At 39.8% G+C, this 19,867-nt stretch overlaps 2 protein-coding genes across 2 annotated transcripts in view; both read right to left on the reverse strand.

Moving 5' to 3' along the window:
• calcr (calcitonin receptor) overlaps window positions 1–5,849 on the reverse strand; it is a 65,122-nt gene extending 59,273 nt beyond the window's left edge. Inside the window, exons 1-2 of the mRNA XM_085396292.1 lie at window positions 5,756–5,849; window positions 5,532–5,650 (exon numbers count right to left, since the gene is read on the reverse strand). The gene's annotated coding sequence lies outside the window, so the exon portion shown is untranslated. The remainder of the gene's footprint in view (window positions 1–5,531; window positions 5,651–5,755) is intronic.
• A 10,245-nt stretch (window positions 5,850–16,094) lies between these two features.
• On the reverse strand, window positions 16,095–19,251 carry tfpi2 (tissue factor pathway inhibitor 2). The gene is made up of 5 exons (XM_085395459.1): window positions 19,096–19,251; window positions 18,699–18,869; window positions 17,375–17,554; window positions 17,074–17,247; window positions 16,095–16,593 (listed from the first exon to the last, which is right to left on the reverse strand). The coding sequence occupies exons 1-5, from the start codon at window positions 19,214–19,216 to the stop codon at window positions 16,514–16,516; spliced, it is 726 nt and encodes a 241-aa protein (XP_085251585.1). The 5' UTR covers window positions 19,217–19,251; the 3' UTR covers window positions 16,095–16,513.
• Window positions 19,252–19,867: the final 616 nt, after the last annotated feature.

Here is a 19,867-nt window from a genome sequence, read left to right on the forward strand (position 1 = left end):
TTATGCTGCTGAGAATATAGCCCAGAAGAAGCGGATAGTATAGCTTTTATTTTGGAAAGAGCCATCTCTCTGTAATAAACTCTCTTTTCCAAAGATGAGTGATTCCTCAATCAGATACAGGGCTTGCAATATCGCTAGCCCGACGTCCCGGAGCTAGCGATTTTTTCAGTCGGGCTACCAAAATCTATCTCTGCCCTGCCCGTCGGGCTATTGTAGGAAAAATATATGTCAATGCTTTTGCATTCTTTCAGAAATGTAGCTGGGTAATTATGTCATTGGCATCGGTGAGCCACTGTCAATATGTGACATATTGAAGTCGCGTTTGAATTTGCGCTCGTTTTTTTGCTTTCACTTTGCAATCGTGCGAACTGTGTATAGAGAGCGACAGTACTGATCTGTGAGTGATGATAATTTGTGCACCAATTCCTCTGACATCGTCTTATTAATCGTTAGCTTACTATGCAAACATGACAAGTGAAATCTCCCGCAGCTTAAACATGTGAGAGGTTGATCACGCAGAGAATCGCTGAGCTTATGTGAGTGAGTGTGTAAAAGCATTTCAGTTCTGCTGAGCCAAATAAGACAGGTCAGGGTGAAGAAGTGACAGCCAAAGAAAAGCTTACCACAAAACGGAGAAGTTATGACAAATCAGACTATAAGGCAAAAAGAAAGTGCAGCTTTATGGTTTCATGGACAAAAGAATTTCTGTGGCTGCAATATGACGAGCTAAATAACCAGGGCTGCACATAAGTGGTCCGCAGGTGCGTATTCGCTGTCAAAATAAAAAACACGCACAAGGGTTAGGGTTAAATTTAAAAACTGTACTTTTGAGTTAAAATATATATTTATAATTTTAATAAATGACAAATTAAAAAGGCATGAACATTTTTTTGTATCGAAAAAATATCGAACCGTGACACCAAAGTATCGAACCGAACCGAACCGTGAATTTTGTGTATCGTTGCACCCCTAGAGAGCACCCAAAAATATTCAACTGCGTCACTTTAAATGTCAGTGTTTGTGAAAAATGAACGCATGAGCATATCTGGAGTGATAATCTGGATACCCATTTCCCTTGTAAACAGACAGAAAGATCTCCAGTGAAGGAAAACAAAACAAAAATCGCATCATGAAGAGTTCTGTTCGACTTGAAAGATTGCAAAAAGTAAGTGTGTCTTATGTCTCAGAGACAAACCAACTGTGTTGAGTGTGTCAGTAATGGCTACTTGTTTGCACTTGGTGGCTTTACTTCTCCTCAACTATATCAGAGGCTGATAGTAAGGCGATGAAAATTCTCAGGATGCATTTTCCAAGCAAACACAGAAGTGAGAAGGTAAAAGGGTAGAGAGAAAAGGTTTTGGACGTTGGAGTGCAGAGATGGGAAAAAGACAAGGGAGACTTGAGAATGCAATTCATTTTGAAGGACAAAGAGTTAAAGGACAGAGCAGCAACAGAGGACAGAGATGAAGAACGGACAAGAAAGAAATCAAATAAGTCGGGGCAGGCTGGCGTGTCAGCGTAGCCTCTGATAAAGATGGGAAAAGGCAAAAGAGAAGAATGAAATGAAACAGGAGGAGGTTTGAGGCAAAGATGATAAAATGAGCTCGAAGTACGCACGAACAAAAATGACAGCACATAAGTGGAGGAGAGAAAAGATGACGTTACAAGCATAATGATGGCATTTTAGCAAGTGAACAGCAGATACCAGTTTGATAAGAGGATAGAGGACAGTGTGTCATTTTTTTTCTGAAGACAGTAGAAAACAAAAGATTATGGATATTAGCATACTAATTATATATGAAAAGTCATATTTGATCCATTTATTGTCAAACTGATCCAGAAACACAGAGAAGGGTCAAGCTCATTTTCATGTAAAATACTTAATCACATCATACACTGTTTATACACTGTACTGTCTGACCTTATGGTTTCCCTCAGAATAAAAGCTTTGTGTTCAGTTATTAATAACAAAGTTCAGATCAAATGAGTTCCCTAGAAGCTTTCAGCATTGTTAATTGTTGTTTGGAGGTATTTACTGGTCACAGGCAGCATGGAGGAAACTTGGACGCCTTTTTGAGCACTGAATTTGCATCTGCAAGCCCAAATTAATAGCTGTAAGGCGCTTTAACCAGTCATTAGCACCAGCTAACAGCTATTTGATAATGAGCTACCGTACCATTTAAGAGCTGTCTGCAAGTTAAATGGCCTCTTATATATGTGTGTGTGTGTGTGTGTGTGTGTGTGTGTGTGTGTGTGTGTGTGTGTGTGTGTGTGTGTGTGTGTGTGTGTGTGTGTGTGTGTGAACTGCAAACCCTTTGGCTTTGCTAAACATACTTTTATGATTTCAGTTAAGGGACAGTCCATCGGTTTAGGTAATAATGGAGCACATTTGACACCAGCCATCCAGCTGTAGTCTTGTAGTCTTGAGTGGCAGTGCTGCAAATTGAATTCAGGTGTTATAGGAGCAGAACACATCACTGGCCAGAGAAGACACAAAAGCCTCCATAAGTGGATATAACCATGTATCTGTCTTTGTCACAAATACACACGCACACACTACACTTGCCATGTACAAACCTCTGTTTACTAAGTCATCAGCTATTTGCTCTATTCTAGCACCACCTATTGATTCTACTTCAGCTGTTCAGCACATGAAGTGTTGTAGAAGCGACACTATTGCATGGTTCATATTTCGTCAAAAACCGAGCTGAAGCATAAACCTTTTCCTCTCTCATGCCCATCACTTTTCTTGGAATTTCACTGAGTTCATTCTCAAATCACATGCATGCAAATGCTCTGAGCTTTTGTTATGCTAAAACTACTGATCCAGCCACCTGGACTTATAAACAGCTTAATGGGGTGGAGATAACTGAAACAGATGACTGCAAAATTAAATTTTACAACAGCAGATCAACAACATTTGCCTGAATAAAGTTCATATCAGACTCATACAGAGAGCTGAGTGTGGAGCAACATGAAAAATGGGAAGAGCTGCAGCTGTGCAGCACATATTGTGACACTTTAATCACATCACACAACCCGTCCAGCTTTGCCAATGGTTCACCTAAGTCAACTTTAGTACCTCAAATGCCTTAATCATTTTGCACAGAGCCAGCCATGTGCTGAAAAATGAAACCCCAGCAGCATTACACACAAGTTACACTTGTGTCATTAAAAGGTTAAACCACACCCTTGGATCGACTTTGATGGGAAGTCTAAATTGTAATGGGTGACACTTCATCCCAATTATGCAGTTTCTCTGAGCATCACCTGATTAAGTAGTTAATTGCATGACAGCAAAATTGTCCACAACTTCCAACTGGTTGAAGCACGGGGTCACAGGGGCGGCAGCGGAGGAGGGAGATTCATCCTAACAGCTCTGGACTAGAATAATTGTAACTCACTCTGAGCCCTAACTGAGTGTTTGGCTGTTCACAATCAAGTCTATTGATGCTCAGATGGGGAGACAAGGTGACTGAATTGCATTTGGTTAGCATTAGGTTGATTAACATTAATAAGTACCAACAGGTGAGAGAGAAAGCACAGCTACTCGTTGTTTTCCCCTCAAAAGCAGAAAAACTGAAAAATGTGCACAGTCTCCGTGCATCCATCCGTTTACGTTTAGGTGTAAATCTTTACAAACCTGTAGCCAAAAAAAAAAGTTTAAGATCACTAAAATAAAGCACTGAATCCACAGTCCTTCCAAAGGCCATCCTTGCGTTTTCATCCTTTCATGCACAGCACCTCGCTCTTGCTTCCAGACCTTTTACTTCAGTCCCTTCAAACGGGGCCGCACAAACAAGCAAATTTGGCGCTTGCTTGCCTGCCTGTCTGTCTCCAACCACACAGACAGGACAGATAGACGGGACAGACAGGCAGCGTGCGGAATGATGAATAAAGAACTTATCTCAGTTGCTCAGAAAGAAGCCAGACACATTTCCAACCCAGCCTAATTCACTGCAGGGCACCACATATCTCAGCCTGCCTGTCTGCACGTATCTCTTCACTGCTGTCTCTCTCATTCGGGCCGTCTGTGTTTGTTGCTATTCTTGTCTTCCTCTGTACTGCGCAGTGTGCGTGTGTGTGCGTGTGTGTGTCACAGGTGTATATGCTGAGAAACTCACACATCAACTCATTGAAGCCACTCAGCATCGCCTCTAATAAAAACCCACGCTTTTTCTTCAATCACGGTTACGAAAACAGAAAGGAATCCCCAGAAGAAGACTCTCAATATAACTGCAGACATCCTCACACAGCCACTTGAGTTTCTGCGCTTTTGCTGCCACTGTTGGAAGCGTTCAGTAGCGACTTCGACTTCATTTTTGAACGGGACTTGTGGCCTGTTGGGTCCGTGAAGGAATGCCTATTTTGCCCCCTTCATGAATGTGCTAATATAATCAATATGAAGGGAAATGTTTTTGGGGTTTTTTAGTAGCGTGTAACATTTTCACAGGAGGACAGATGAGAAGAAGGAAGCCTTGGGTGGAATTGCTTCATGAAAATATAACTCACAGTCAGCAGTCCTGTCTGAAAGTAAAAATATAGACACTGTGGTCTCTTGGTGCGGTTAATGCACCAAGTGTTTCTTATTTCCTCTTCGGATAAGTGTTACTTTTTAATGCTCGTTACAGTGTATATTCACAAGTGGGTTCATTGTGCTGCTGTGGGGAACGTACCAGATGCCTCACCATTTTGGCTCAGTTAATTTCTCTGAAGAGAAGCGGGATCCTGTATGGATACACGGCGGTGTCGCGCGAGTGTGGATGTATAAAAGTGCGTGTCTGACGTAAAAAGATCCGTCTGCAAAACACTTCGTCACATATATCTGGCTGCAAATAGGAAGACACGTCGGGAGGAGCTGCCTTATGTACGCAGTTTGTAGTTAAGCAATGAAAATCCATTTACATATTTCCAATGAGTCACCAGAGAGCGTACAATCTGAAGAAGTTTGTTGTGGTATTTTTGTGGCATATTAATTTAGGATTTAAGCTGGGGAAGCCCAGGCTTTTCTTCATGGGAAATGCATGAAATCCTTACAAGAGGCTATCATAGCTGATAAAGACTCTTTTCTCTCTTTTATTGAATTTTTCAACCGTTTAATAGAGAAAGGAGCAAGTGCGCAAAACATTTTGCAATATTTTTATTTATTCACTCATTAAAATTATTCTCATCTAATCTTTTTATTTATTTATTATTATTATTATTATTATTATTATTATTATTATTATTATTATTATTATTAAGATGTAAACATTTCCCCCACAGCCAATATGCTAAAAATGCATTTATAACATTAACCTTAGGAGCACGCAATGCAAATCCAGTTCATATGACATAAACCGCCAAGCAAAGATTCCTCATCAGTACAATTAAAATGGGGCTTAAATTAGTCCCCAAACCCCGCGGGTAAACTGAGTGACTAAACCCAAGCACCATCCTCTATTATCCTCACCAACCTTTGCGCTTTTTTTGGAGAACAAGTTGAGAAAAACAAAAAAGTTATAGAAGAAAAAAATCTGTCCGTGACTTACCTCACTTCAACTGACTTGAGGCTGCAGCCCGAGTGACACAATAAGATGCTGAGGAGAATCACAAACGTCTTTCTCAGAGAAGTCCTTCCACCGAGAATGACTCCCAGCTTTTTGCGCTCCTATTTAACGCAGCGCCAATAAAAACTTGTTTTTTTCAGATCCACGGATATAAAAGCCATTATAAAATCAATCAAATGCTTCTACAGCTTTCCCCACATGTCTACCTTTTAATTATGAGAAGAATTAATGATCTGCGGTGCGCGCGGGAGAGGAGTGTGGAGCAGGACGCCGGTCTGATGCGGTGACAGTTGACTGCCCGGTAATCCAAGTGCGTCTAACAGCCTCCCGCTTACGCGGACGAGCGTGTGGTGGGAGCTCCTCCTCGCCTGCTTACCTCCGTCTCTGCGTTAAAGACACAGGAGAAGCCTCTGCACAGCGTGTGTGCGCCGGGCTCGGACACTCCTCTGGACACTCAAATCGAAAGAAACAGACACTATAAAGAAAAATGATGGCGATATGCCAGAACGCGTCCAGTCTGTGGCAGTTGCAGTTGAAACGCCTTGTTGGAGTTATAGTATTTTCTCTGCTCCCCCTTTTAACTCTGTAATCTAACCTCATAAAGACAGTATTGAGCTGTCAATATACTTTTTTCTGTCACAAATCTCTTATAATAGGTACTCGTGGCATGATATGTGACCAACCATCATGCCATTTGTGACAGATCGTGTAATATACAGTGAAGGGGGATACATCGTTTCATATATCTACTTAGGAGCCCTTCCAGACACGTCATCGGGAATAAATTCATGCTTTAAATTTCGATTTTGTCTCATTTACATCCTTTTTTAGACTAAAATGTGTAATTCTTTTTTTATACATGCTATTCATTATGTTAAGCTTTGCTGCTGATTTCACTGGAAAATCAATTCAAAGGGTACATTAGGGGCACTGGACCATAGAGGTATCTTTTTACAGACAGATATGAATAAAAAAACAAGACAACCCAAAACTTTTTTTATGTTTCCAATGTGCAGTAAGTCACACAATCAAAAAAGTAGCATTTGTCACTGATGCGAACAGGTGGGGAAAGGTTATTTACGTCAACACAACCAATTCAGTTCAATTCAGTTCACTTTAATTGGATTTATATAGCGCCAAATCCAGGCAACAGTCAACTCAGGGCGCTTTGTATTGTAAGGTAAAGATCCTACAATAGGGACAAAAGGATAAATCGTGCCTGTGTGCCTGCCGAGGTAGCGTGGATGATAAGAAAAGTCGATCTAGAGATGGATATTGAAAGTAGTGCAGAATACCAAGAAGCATTATAGCATCATTTATTTATTACCTGGTTCCTGAAACATAATAAGTTTCACTTTAAATAGATGCCAAGGGCAAAACTGGTGCATATAGATTCACCAGAAAGCAGGAAACTAAGTGTTTGGTGATTCCTGTAGGACTACCAGACCTCCCCCAATGTTCAAACAAAACCCAAGCCCACGCTCTGCACGCATCTCTTTACTACACGCACAATAGTGCAGCAGTAATGAGACTACTACACTAGAGCAAGAGAGAGAGTAAAGACTAGTAAAGTATTAAAGAGACTGAATAGGTGACCTCTAAAAAAGGATCTTTGTTGTTCAGACTTGGAATCTGTGGTGAACCCTTCAAAATAATGTCATCACAATCCAGGCAGGATGGAAACGCCACCACACAACTTACTGTTAACAGTGTGATCATCTTTAATGACAGAGAAGGCTTCCATTCTGCAGTCACCGAGATCACGGTAATAACAATCAGCATGGGAATTAGAATACACTCTTCACGTCAAGCTGATTTTCCCCAGGACGGCTGATGAGTTATTGGTGGATTGAGTCCATTATCCGACTGCCATGTATGTATTCTATTTATCCCGTCTGTTATTCATCAGGTTTTTTTTTGTTTTGTTGTATTTTTAAAGGAATATATCTGAGGCAAATTAAAAAAAGAAAATGCAAATCACTTTGAGCATAAAGTACTCACCTAGCAAATGATTTCCCTATTTAAGACACAGTGTTTGGTGTTTGGTAGCCTGGCTTGGCTTTTAAATCACCACCGGTGTATAAAGCAGAGAAACACCTGTGGAACCAGCGTAACGAAAGTGCTTGAAAAAACCAGTGTCTTCTCATTTTCGTTTTGTTGAACCACAACTTTCTCCTTGCACTTAATTACAAGCACAAACAGATGTTTGCGTGCAATTGCTGTCATCGCAGATTTGACATTCATCTCTCTTCATCTCGCCAACATGCACACAGACAACCGCAAACAGTAAGCGGTGATGAACATGCAGCTGCATATTTATAACACATTACGACAGTGTCAGACATGATCAGCCTGTCATCGCTAAAGCCATGCAATCTGCAAGTGAGCGGCGCTGCCTTCAAACCAGCAGTAATGGCAGAACATCCACTCGGGAGAAAGAGAGGAGTGGACAAACACAATCTACTTGGGAATGTTTGTAATCCTCCAACGCTGGAAAAAAAACACGTTGCATTGTCAGCTACATTTTTACATGCACATATGCACACCTGCATACATCAGATTAACTTTAAATCATCCTACATGGGGAAAAAAACACAAAGGAAAATCTCTAAATAGAAAAAGAAAGAAGGCTATTGTTTTTTTTCTTCATCTCTCTATTTCAAATGACTGTCTCCTCTGGCCACCCCTAGATAAATGTCATTCCATATGTACAACGCCATAGTTATACAAGAAATCCCTCCTGGCAGAATACCCTCGTTCCCTGGTAGCATTTGAAGTCGTGCTGGCTGATGGTGCTGCGGCTAGAGGACACTTCCATGAAAAAGCAAGCCCTCTTCAGAGAATCCCTCATTATGGTCAGCTGTGGTGATGATGGACGCTGGAGGACGGATGATGAAAACGAACCTGGAGTGAAGCCCGTTTCATGGAATCCACTGTGATGTAAACCTAGAGGATAATGGTGCCACACCAAAGAACATACAAGTTTGGACGCCAGTGTTGGCGACATCTGTGTGCTGCATTTAACGTGACGCCACCGCATCCCATCCCACCATGAACAAATGCAATAATTTTTTGTCTTCGACGCATTGGAAACTGAATGTTCATCAGCGTTGCAAGTTAAAGACTGCAAGGAATAATTACACACAATAGAAGAAAAGTAGATGCGTGTGTTAGAGTCCCTTTCTTTCATATACAGTTAAGTGTAAAGGACAGTACACGCCACGATTCAATCGTTTTTAGAACCTACTTTAGCAGCAATAACATAAAGTGATTCTTTTCTGTAGGATTTCATCAGTCTCACATCATTGTGGAGGAAATCTGTCCCGCTTGTCTTTGCAGTGTTGCTTGATTTATGCACAGCTATCTTAAGGTCTTGCCTCAGCATTTCAGTTGGGTTGAGGTCTAGACTTTGATTGGGCCATTTTTTTTTCAGTTGTTTTGCTGCTGTGCTTGGGATCATTGTCCTGTTGCATGACCCAGTTTCAAACAAACTTTAGTTGTCACGCAGATGGCCTCACACTGAATTTAGTGGGATCTTGACTCCCGGGAAGACTGTAGTGCTTGTGCTTTTACAGAGGGGCTCACTTATTGATGATCATGTAATCAACTGGATTGATTAGTGGCACCTGGCAAGGGTAAGGGTGTACTTAGTTTTTCACTGGAATTAATAAAGAAATAAAGGCAACTTTCAGGTACTGCAGGTAGCATTGCATATTCCTGATATGGCTGATTTGTATACCAGATGCCCTTTGTGACCGCCCTATGTACAGGACTACACTATGGAGACACTTTATTAAATCTATAAATATGTTGGTTTTAATCCAGCTTCCAGCTAGCTGTGAATCACAAAATAAAATATCAATAAAATTATACACTACCAAAGCCTCTTCAAGGGTTGTTTCTTGATGACATAATGACTTTTGTGTCTATCTGTGCTTAAACCTAAGATGACCCTGAATAAATACAGTCATTATTTGTTTTTACATCAGAATCAGAATCAGAAAGGGGTTTATTGCCAAATGTTGAGCAGGTTTACAACATTAGGAAATTGCTGCGGTGCTTCAGTGCAAACATAGTGTCATAAATAGCACTTAAATAGACATGAAAAAAAATAAAAGTAGGGATAAGAATTAAAAGTGCTACGTAGAAAGATATGTGCATGAGATATACATGGGATATACATAAGGTTTTAATCAAATCAATATTCCTATGTGACAGTCCAGGTTCACACTAAAGAAGCTTGTCTGCTGTGAGAGCAGGATACTGTTTTCTGCACACTAAATTCCCAGCACCAAACAGTAAGCAGCACTCTTGTGAGCATACTTGGGCACTAAGCAACTAAAAGCAAAATATATCACTCATCCACCTGACATTGCTGGCAAAAAGCTAAAACATTAAGACAACGGATATCAGACTTCCATTCATGATGTGTTCTCTTTTTTAAAGCTTCATTTAATTTAATGTATTCATTTGATCTACCAAATTCACATAGTGGTTTCGGATGTTTAGAGGTTGAGCATTTTTTCCTGCATCTGAATGGTTTTATGCAGGCGTTACTTGGTGCACGTACAGTGACAAATATCTCAGCATTCACATCAATGTGTGAGTACTGCATTAAGTAGAAAATCCTGCACCTATCCCTCAGTACCACCTTTGCCACAGGTTCAGCATCAAGGACAGACTTTCATTCGCTGTGCTCTCGCCATAGGCTGCGCAATGATGTCTTTTCCCTGAGTGCTAACTATACTTTCAGAATGTAATCATTAAAAAACATTGTATTTAAATCACAAAACTAGCTGGTGAGACCCGGGGCAACCTTTTTTTTTTTTTTTTTTACAGTTTACTTCATAAGACTACTCGAGTTACACTACTCATCTTTTGAGAAAAGCACCATTTTTTGTGCACTAATACTACAACTAATATATTTTCACTAGGACAAGGCTTTAATATTCATCTTAATGCAAGAAGTCAGAGTTTTAGAGTTACCTTTATGGCAATAAGATAGAGAAATAAGATGCCTGCAATCTGGTCTTTAAGCCTGACATCATTAGCCATTTCTGGGTCCAAACTCTGCTTCAGGTCTCAAAGTCAAGCGAACACTGCGGCATCACTGAGAGTTAAAAACTCTCTAAATTCTTTCATCTTTAATAAAATGATCAGTGTGACTGTTCTACCAGGTGTAACAATTAAGTTTGACATCCAGGCATCCATGATGGTTTACCGGAGTTAGAAGTTAGCAGGGAGTTAGCTCGCTAGTTTCCACCTAAACATAACATACCATTTACAAAACCATTTCTGAAAGAAAAAATGTACAGCTCTGCTATCACTGCTATTTATCACATAAATGAAGACAGAAAACTAAACAACAGTGACTTTTGTAGGGTTACTGAAGTCGCACTAGCTGGTATATAATGATTTGCTATGTGCTCACTAGCGACACAGCTATGTTAGCATAATATAAATGTAGTGAAGCTGGAGGATGAACGCTGATTTTTTTCCACTCGATAAAAGTTAATGCAAGGGTTCCCAATGTTTAGGGACAAATGCAATCGCATGGCAGGTAAACTAAATGGTAAACTTACCAGCATGGGCTGGGCTGTTGTTAAAAACTGAGCTTTTGGTAATAAAAACCAAGGGAGGCAACATTGATGACTGACTTTTTTTAGGGGCTTGTTCAGGTTAAATAGAACAAGATACAAAGCATTAACAGATACACAACAACCTTAATAAACGCAGAGTTTGGACCCGGAAGCAGGGTTCATATGTCATCACTTAAAGACCAGATTCTAACTGTTACTATTTGCAGGGAAATGCCCCATGTTACAATCTTGTATTCTAGCTAGCAGGACCTATATTAGCATGGGTTGTTTATGTATAGTTTTAACAGATAGTCTAGGGGGTAAAGCTGATATAACTTCAAAATTCACAGTCATCTAAACTTTAGATTGCAGAAGAAAATAGTCAACATCCAAAAAGTGACTTCTTTATGTCGAAATCAGTTTTGTCCTCGTTACTCTGCACTTCTTCCACAGTCACAGAGTGAATCCTAATGAGTGTGTGCAGAATAATTGTTATCACTTTAGCTTGTTTTTGTTATGAGGAACCGAATGTGTTGCTATTATCGCCGGTCTCCCCCTACTCACTGTATATAGGAGTCCACTCACTTGTTCTCTTCATCAGCTCATCCAGTCCATTTCAGCTGCTGCTTCCCAACCTTGCCATCTGCCTTATTTGTTATGTGTTTGCCATCTACAGCTAGCTTCTATTTAGCTTTTCACATGTATACCAGTTTGCTTCTTCTTATTGCCACGGTCTTACTGAACCTCTACTTACCTCAGCATCCTTCTTTTCGGCGCACACCTGAGTTACCAGATCTCTCACAAATGTCTGACAGATAACAGATTGTGTGTGTGTGTGTGTGTGTTTGTGTGTGTGTATGTGCTTTTAATATTTCAAATTTCACGGTTTTACCAAGGTACACGAGCAGAACAGAAGCATCATTAATGCTTTTAGTAATGCTTTTGCTTTTCCTGTTGTGAAAAGTCAAAATGTGTGCTGTGAAAAATTCACAACACTAACACGCTGCATTTAGTGATGAACTAGTGGGAGATAATAACATAAATCTGTACTGCAATTTTATAAGTTAGTTTATTTTGATACCATCCAAATAGTTTTACTTCCCAGTGTTCATAATTATTGATTGATGACTATGCTCTTTAGCCTGCACTTTTTCTATGAATATGTCATAATTGCATCCATTTTTTCAGATCTTCACTTCACAGCTTATTTGTAGGTTTTGCAGCTGTTCAGCCCTCAAAGTGGTGAGCATAAGCAATACACACATATATATATATATAAAGCAAAAAATATCATTATCAGGGAGCAAATTCAGCTGTGCCGATGTGTTGAGTCGGCTTGTCTTCAGAGAACTGCTGAACACTGGCTTAATATAAAGTCTTTGACCTCAGGGAAGCTGATAATTGAAACACAAAAGGAAAAGGGGAAAAAGAAAGGCTCCTTCACAGGTTGAAATCGTAATTTTTATTTATTCGATTTTAATACTTCATCCTCTCTATTTGTTCGTTATGCTCAAATCATTTTTAATCTTTCTTAATAAAAAAGGAGTGTAGCACATTTGCAGGTAGGTGGAAGAAAATGATTTATTCACAGCTGTGAGTCATCTGCTGCAAAAGAGATGCAATTCTCAAACAACAAGAGGAAGATGTTACTGCAAGGACCTGTGGATGGTGGGCATGCTTAAAGTCTATTAAACAATGATTAACTCTTACAGTTACTACTAAAACTAAAATCTGTCATGGAAACTGTAGAAGTTAATATTCACCTCAAAAACGAATTACCGCACCACTACCCAAGCCACAGCACGATGAACAGGAGTAGTGAGGTGTGCAGATCACTGCACACACAGCTCTTTTCCGTCTATTTCTGTTGGCATTATCTCTGGGAATTGATTCAGAATTTGTACCTCAAAATCTTCCAAAACATGTCAGAAGCACAAGGAGTTGCCTGACTTGTTTAATTGTACAACAGATACATGTGTTTGGAAGCCAGATGGACCTTGAAGAACAGTCCAGATTCTCCTCAACAGACACATCAATCTTCAGGATGTGAGGGGAGAGGGGCAGAGACGTCTCACTTTATGCAGCAGACGGTGATGAATGCCGGGGAAACTCTGATGACATGTCGGGAGACAGAGGGCAGCTGGCATGTTTGGTCTACGCTTGAAACAGACCAACTCTGTGATGTGACAGCAAAAGAAATGGCGACTCTTAAAATAGAAAACGCGTGTGACGTACATTACTCCTGTAGTCACGGTTCTAAACATAATAACACACTTGCGCTACTGGAAGTTAGGGCTCCTCAACAAAGGCTGTGAGGATATTTCCAAGAGGTCATGAGGTAAGTCAGAAAAGGACAACGCAAAACTAATACAAATTTAGACTTGTTGCAACTCTTTGCAGCAATCTTATCAAGGTGACTTCAACTTTAAATGGTTGTGACAGATGACTTCCTGTTAAAAGGAGTTTTTCCTTCCCACTGTCACCAAGGGCATGCTAATAAGGCTGTCGTTGAACTTTTGGGGTTTTCTTTGTATCATTGGAGGGTTGTTTCCTAACAATATAAAGCACCTTGAGGTGAATGTTGGTGTGATTTGCTCGTAAATAAATAAATGTGAACAGATTTAAGTTGATATATGCTAATTGTGATGTGATACTGTTTCCCTATTGAAGGCCCACATCACAAAGGCTAACTACTTAAGTTACGGAAAAAGGAAAAATAACATCCACTGATGCCTTTTTCTATTCAGTATCAAGAGCTGTGCTCACATCCTGTTATGTTAGCTCGGGAGTTCGCATGAGCAACAACAAAGTTAGCGATCAATCCACAGAGAAGGCTGTTTTGTTTGTTGATAATATCACAAATAGCTATAATGGATTACCTCTTCGGGGTTTGGGAACACTTGGACAAGATTAATCAGCTTAGGACAGTGTTCCCATTTTGAGAGGCCGTGCTTGTCAAATTACATTGCTTCACCATCCACCAGTGTCAGACTTCCTAGAACACAAAATGATTTGGTTTGGTGCCCAAAAAGAAATTTACAAAACATTTATAAACCATAAAGCTTCCCCTCACCCCGAGAAACTTGATACACTTACAGAAACAGGCTCTAAAAGAATAAATGCTGCTGAGTCAACACTCTAAGATGCTTGGCACGGGTTCCTCCAATATATGGATAGCTACTGTTGTACCTAAAGTTTAAAGCTTAGATTAAAGCACCAAGATATACCCAGTGGCTTTCACATTGTTCATTAAATATTGATTTGCTCATTTAGTAGAAGTAAATAGAGTAATATAGTAGTATTAAGTATATTTATACTAAGTGTTTGGTTCTTCTTAGATTTGTGAATCAGCCACCAGGTGGCGTCTGAGAAGCTTCTCCCCTTGGCGTTCACCTACACCTCCAGTACACTCAGGCATCTTGGCACAGAGCAACATTGCTGTTTGACACATGGTGAAAAGAAGCCTTCTATATTGAATTGATGCACTTTTAAATGATGATCATGTTTCAATGTAAGTATTCATTAATCACTATTGAGAATGAGGAGCAAAATTACTTACATTATCTAATGTACTGCAGCTAATGAAATAACCGAGCATGATCAATTCATCTCAGTTCACCTGAACTGCACAAAATCAGCAATCAGTGTGATACTGACACTTGCTAATAGTCGTAGACTGAGCTTTGTTGTGATTTAAAGTTCATAACTGAGTCCATTTTTCTTCTTGTTTTGCCGTTTCAAAGATTTGTCACATCATTTGTTGATTTAAAGGCACCACAGAAGAATATGCTGCTGCAAGGTGCAATTATGATTTAACAGTCAGAAGGTAAACATGTTTCCATATATATATATATATATATAGGCCTCATACAAATGCCTTTAATATATCGTTAGCTTCATAGCATAAGTGCCTAAGTCATTGACTTAGTCAAATGACTTAGGCAATTATGCTATGAAGCTAACGATATGTATATAGCCCCTTAGGATCAAATTTTCTGTCATTCCTGAAATTTTGTATCCATAAATTTTTATCCTAAAGAGCAGGAAGTTGAAATATTATCAACAGCAATTCCCCCACCGGTTTCATAATGATCAGCAGTGATGATTCAGTGTGGCTTTTTAACGGCTGCATACTGTTAGGATGACTGCTCCCTTGCATACTTTCAATAGATGATTTAGCTTTGGTACTCAAAGCAATATCCCGAGCCAAATGCATTCCCTTTTATTACTATTTATATTTGAGCCAGATGGATGAGTAGTTTCCATTTATATCTTCAATAAATATTTATTGTCTGAAGAATCACACAGCACTTTCTTATTGTATTACAAGAGATGGAGCAGAGCACAGATTTAAGGCAGTCAGGATGTTCATACTAACAGCCTGCTTTCCTTAATGACATTATAGACCATTGTGATTTATCTTCACGATAAAGAGAGTATATTATCTGAAAAACTACTGACCAAAACACAATTGTTAAAACTCTTTTTTAATAACTGAGGTTGGGAGGAAAATATACATGTGCATTCATTTTCCTGCATGGATGCTTTCTGCTATGGGGCGTGTTATTGTGTGTATTCCACTATAATTACATTATAATTGCTAAAACATTTGCAGACAATATTTCTGAACGCTCATGACTCATGTGTTGTAAACCTGCAGCTTGCTCTCCTCTAAATATGCAGTGCTGTTCTAATGAACCTGCCACAGCAGTGTTTCCCTGCCCCATGATTGCTTCCTTCCCGATTCAAGGCTGCGCTGAAACGAATGAGATAGGCTCGAGCGCCTTGAAAAGTATTACCAGATAAGGAGGGAAGACAGCAACATTAGTAAGGAACGGAAGAGCAGCCTGGAGATAAAGTGCAAGTGACTGAGGGAAAGTGAAGAAACCAGCCAAGTTTTTAGGGTAAAAGCAGACACTCTGTGGGTTTATGTGCGTGGTAATGGTTGAAGAAGACGAAATCCGCATAATTTTAGTTTTTACTTTTATGAAAATACCGCACAGTACAGTAATTTGCTTAACACAGTGTTATCAAAATACAGAAAAGGCAGAATTCCTGAACAAATTCAGGATATTTCATGTAAAAAAGTGTAACTGAACAAAAGAAAAGCATACATTACATTCATACGGTATTAAAATACATAATCAGGAATGTTGGACATGAATCAACAGCATCAGCAGCAGCAATCCATCCTCTTGAACTTTACTGACAGCATACAGTCAATAAAAAATTCAGAAAAATGCTCTAATGACATTACAAATGTGGTCAAAATTTGTCACAAAAGGGCATAGGCAGCCTGGTCGATATTTCAGCATAAACAAACACACATTAGCTTCCATGTGGAAATTCTCCAAGAGCGAATTCCTTAGTACAAGTGTCAAACATTTACACCTGCAAGGAAGTGATGGGTTTTCTATTTTTTCTCATTCGCAGAATTTTTCCTTGGCCTGGATGCTTTTTCCATCCTGGAACAAAAACAAAAAGAAAAAAAAAAAGCATAACAGCTGATTAGCATAACATATAACACTAACAATTGTGCACTTTTTAGTCTCACATTTAACCAAACTGGCTTTCTAGGAACAGATTTTGCTTGGTTTCCTCCAGATCATAGCACAGCGATTGGCAGCAGTGGATGAATGCTTTGGAAAGCATCATCCAGCCTGAGTCAAAGCAGTAGTTTTAATTTTTCAAGATACCAAGCATTTTTATGCCTGACAATAAATCAACTGAGCATAATTTGGTCTCTTTCCAATTCCCCCCAGACTTTCTGAATTTTCTCCTATTTCCATCCACTAAGTGGGTCTGAGTGGCAATTCGAATGCTGCCATTATTGAATTAAGCAGTCAGAAAATTCTCCTGAAATTATCATCTTCAGATAAAGACTTCACAATGAGCTGTGAAACATACGCCCATGCACCCTTCCCGCCCGGCTCAGGTTTGCACACCTTTTGCGCACACGTCCATGCAGGCTTGCCGCGAGACAAAGTTGTTGTTGCTCCCACCGCAGCCTGAGTAGACAAACTCCTCACACGTCTTGGTGGCTGTGTTATAGTAATAGCGAGGTATGGTGGCTGAACACTTCCCTTTGTCCAGAGGATCCCGGCAGAGCACGGGGATTGCTGTAACACAAGGAACACAACACAAGGAAGAGCTCGCCAGTTATTGTTTAATCATTTCCTTGTGAATGCAATGACTTTGTCTATTGTGTATCCTCACAGGGATGACTCAGGGGGGTAATCTGCTCACCTTTTTTTGGACTGCAGTACTCCGTGCAAGAGGCTAGATTAAGGAAGCGGTTTGAATTCCCCTGGCAGCCACCGTAATTAAATGGCTCACACTGCATGGTGGTCATGTTGAAGAAGTAGCGGGAGATGAGACCCCGGCAGGGTCCCTCTTCTTTAGGAAATCTGCAGATTGGGGGAACCTCTGTGGAGAAGAATGGGAAAAAAATCAACATTTAACAGTGAGATCTGGTGAAACAACACTAATTAATTCATATGAACAGGTTAACAACCAGAGAGGCACTGGCTAGTTTCCTAAAAATGAAATAAAATGGACATGCCTAAGGTCACCATCACTGATGTATCTGCCGAATGTCAGTTGATACTGAAAGAAAATGTAATTTATCTGTGTCAATGCCCAATACTTATGTGTTGTGGGCTGGCTAAATGTTCAAAGATGATGTAAAGAAGAGCTGAAAAATTTTAGAATAACATAAATAATTTCGTGTTTAATGACAATATTTTTTCTCCTGGAAGAGAAGGCAGGCTTAGTAGGAAAATCAAAAGCTAAAGATCAGCTAAATTGTTACTTAAAACATGCGTACTGGCCCAGAATTTCATCCCTAATGATCCATGTATCATATCGATACAGGAATACCATGTATATAGATATGTATATAGGTATATAGATATGTAAGTAAATAAATTCAAATAATCTGAACAAGTAGGCTCACTTCATTCATCCCCATTCTGAGATAATGTTAGTTGACTTTAACGTTACAAACCTGCATTAAATCAGCTCAACTGGAAACCCATCCAGCACACATTTTGGCTGGTTTGTAGGGAATTAAATACTTATTTCACTCAGTGACATGCAAATCAGTTTATACCTTTTGTGTAATGTGTTATTTCTGGAGTTTTGATTGATATTCTGTCTCACTCTCCATTGAAATGAACAGAGTCTGTTCATTTCTTTCTAAGCAAACTTGACATACTTTACTAACATTATTTCTCCCACTGTAATTCCCAATTTGACCTCATTCAATGACAAACTGAGATATTACACTGACTTTGGCTTTATCCTTTAGGTTTTAGAAGTAAAAAAAAAAAGTGAAGTGAGATAACTTTATCTTATTGGACAAAACTGATTTTGACAAAGTTTCATTTTGAGGACATAGATGGCTGTTGGAAATGTAAGTAAACAGCAATATATGTTAATGCAATACTCAGCATATGACAATATCGTAAAAATCGCAAAAATATCACATGTTTAGGGAAGTATTGTGATAATATTATGTCACGTGTTGTCTGACTCCCACCTCTAATAACTCACGGGTCAGGCTACTTACTGGGAATTTTGTAGCATGTCTTGTGGCACTCCTGAAAACTCTTGAAGTTATTGTCATTCCCTTGGCAGCCTCCATATTCGAAATCCTCGCACCTCTGGGTGATGGTGTTGTAGTAATACCTCTGGATATTGCCTCTGCAAGGTCCCTCGTCCACTTGAAGAAGGCACACGCCTGAAAAGCACCAAGCAGATTTTTATTGAAATACCCGAGGACCGTTGCAAGGACACGGAAAAGAAAGTTTAAGCAGTGCTTAACAACATGCGCCAAACTGGATCTGTAATACGCCCGAGGTCATGTGATAACCAACAAGCTCAGAACTGCTGTTTTAAAAAAGTTGATGAAAACATTGAAGAAGCGCGAAGAAGTAATTAAAAAACAAAACATGATGTGGAGTTACCTTTAGGTGGCAGCGCCAAAACGCAGTAAAACGAGGAAATTATTGTAAACAGAGCAAATGCGCAAAGCTCCATTGTGCAAAGTTTTGGTCGAGATCCAGACTTTTCCGCTCTGTCTACCATCCCCACTCAGACCTTGTTTTATAGCACAGTCGGGAAGAGGGACGGGCATGTACTGAGTCAGCGCGCCAAAGAAAAGAAATTATTGCAGTTGATTAATGACGTCAAATTCTGAATTACTTGGAGGAGCGCTAAATCATGTGACTAAGTCTTAATAAAATATGAGGAGGAACTTGCTCTGCTTGAGAGAGTCAGATATTTTCACTGCCACAGGCCACTGGTTCTAGTGATGATGATGATGATGGGAATGTACACCAATCCAGTAACACACACAGCATCCTTGTAAAATTTCCACAGAGCCAATATTGCGTTGTATCTAGGGACACACACGCTTGTGAAACATTAACACATCTTTCTTGTCTGAGCCACACAGGCAAGTCCCCACCAGAATACCCGTCTGACCGGATCCGAATCCACACACACACACACACACACACACACACACACACACACACACACACACACACACACACACGCACGCACGCACGCGCGCGCGCGCACACACACACGTACTTCCACTCAGAGTCACATTAATAGTACTGTGGCTCATGTTATTTCATGATAAAAGCGCTTCTTTCCACGATGTCCTACCATGAGAAATCAGCCTTATCTGCAAGTTAAGTTAAAACTCACATTAACATTTGTATTGGTTTA

Source organism: Rhamphochromis longiceps, linkage group LG22 (genome assembly GCF_057381845.1).
Source record: "Rhamphochromis longiceps isolate RC_006_pf linkage group LG22, R_longiceps_female_GT1.1, whole genome shotgun sequence".
Classification (NCBI taxonomy): Eukaryota; Metazoa; Chordata; class Actinopteri; order Cichliformes; family Cichlidae; genus Rhamphochromis; species Rhamphochromis longiceps.

What these genes read in the sequence shown, in the direction of transcription:
- tfpi2 (XM_085395459.1), bottom strand. Translation starts at nt 19,216, where the DNA reads ATGGTAGACAGAGCGGAAAAGTCTGGATCTCGACCAAAACTTTGCACA. An exon ending in GACATGCTACAAAATTCCCA is followed by an intron (nt 17,555 to 18,698) that starts GTAAGTAGCCTG and finishes TCTTCTCCACAG; the next exon opens with AGGTTCCCCCAATCTGCAGA. An exon ending in CATGGACGTGTGCGCAAAAG is followed by an intron (nt 16,594 to 17,073) that starts GTGTGCAAACCT and finishes TTTTTGTTCCAG; the next exon opens with GATGGAAAAAGCATCCAGGC.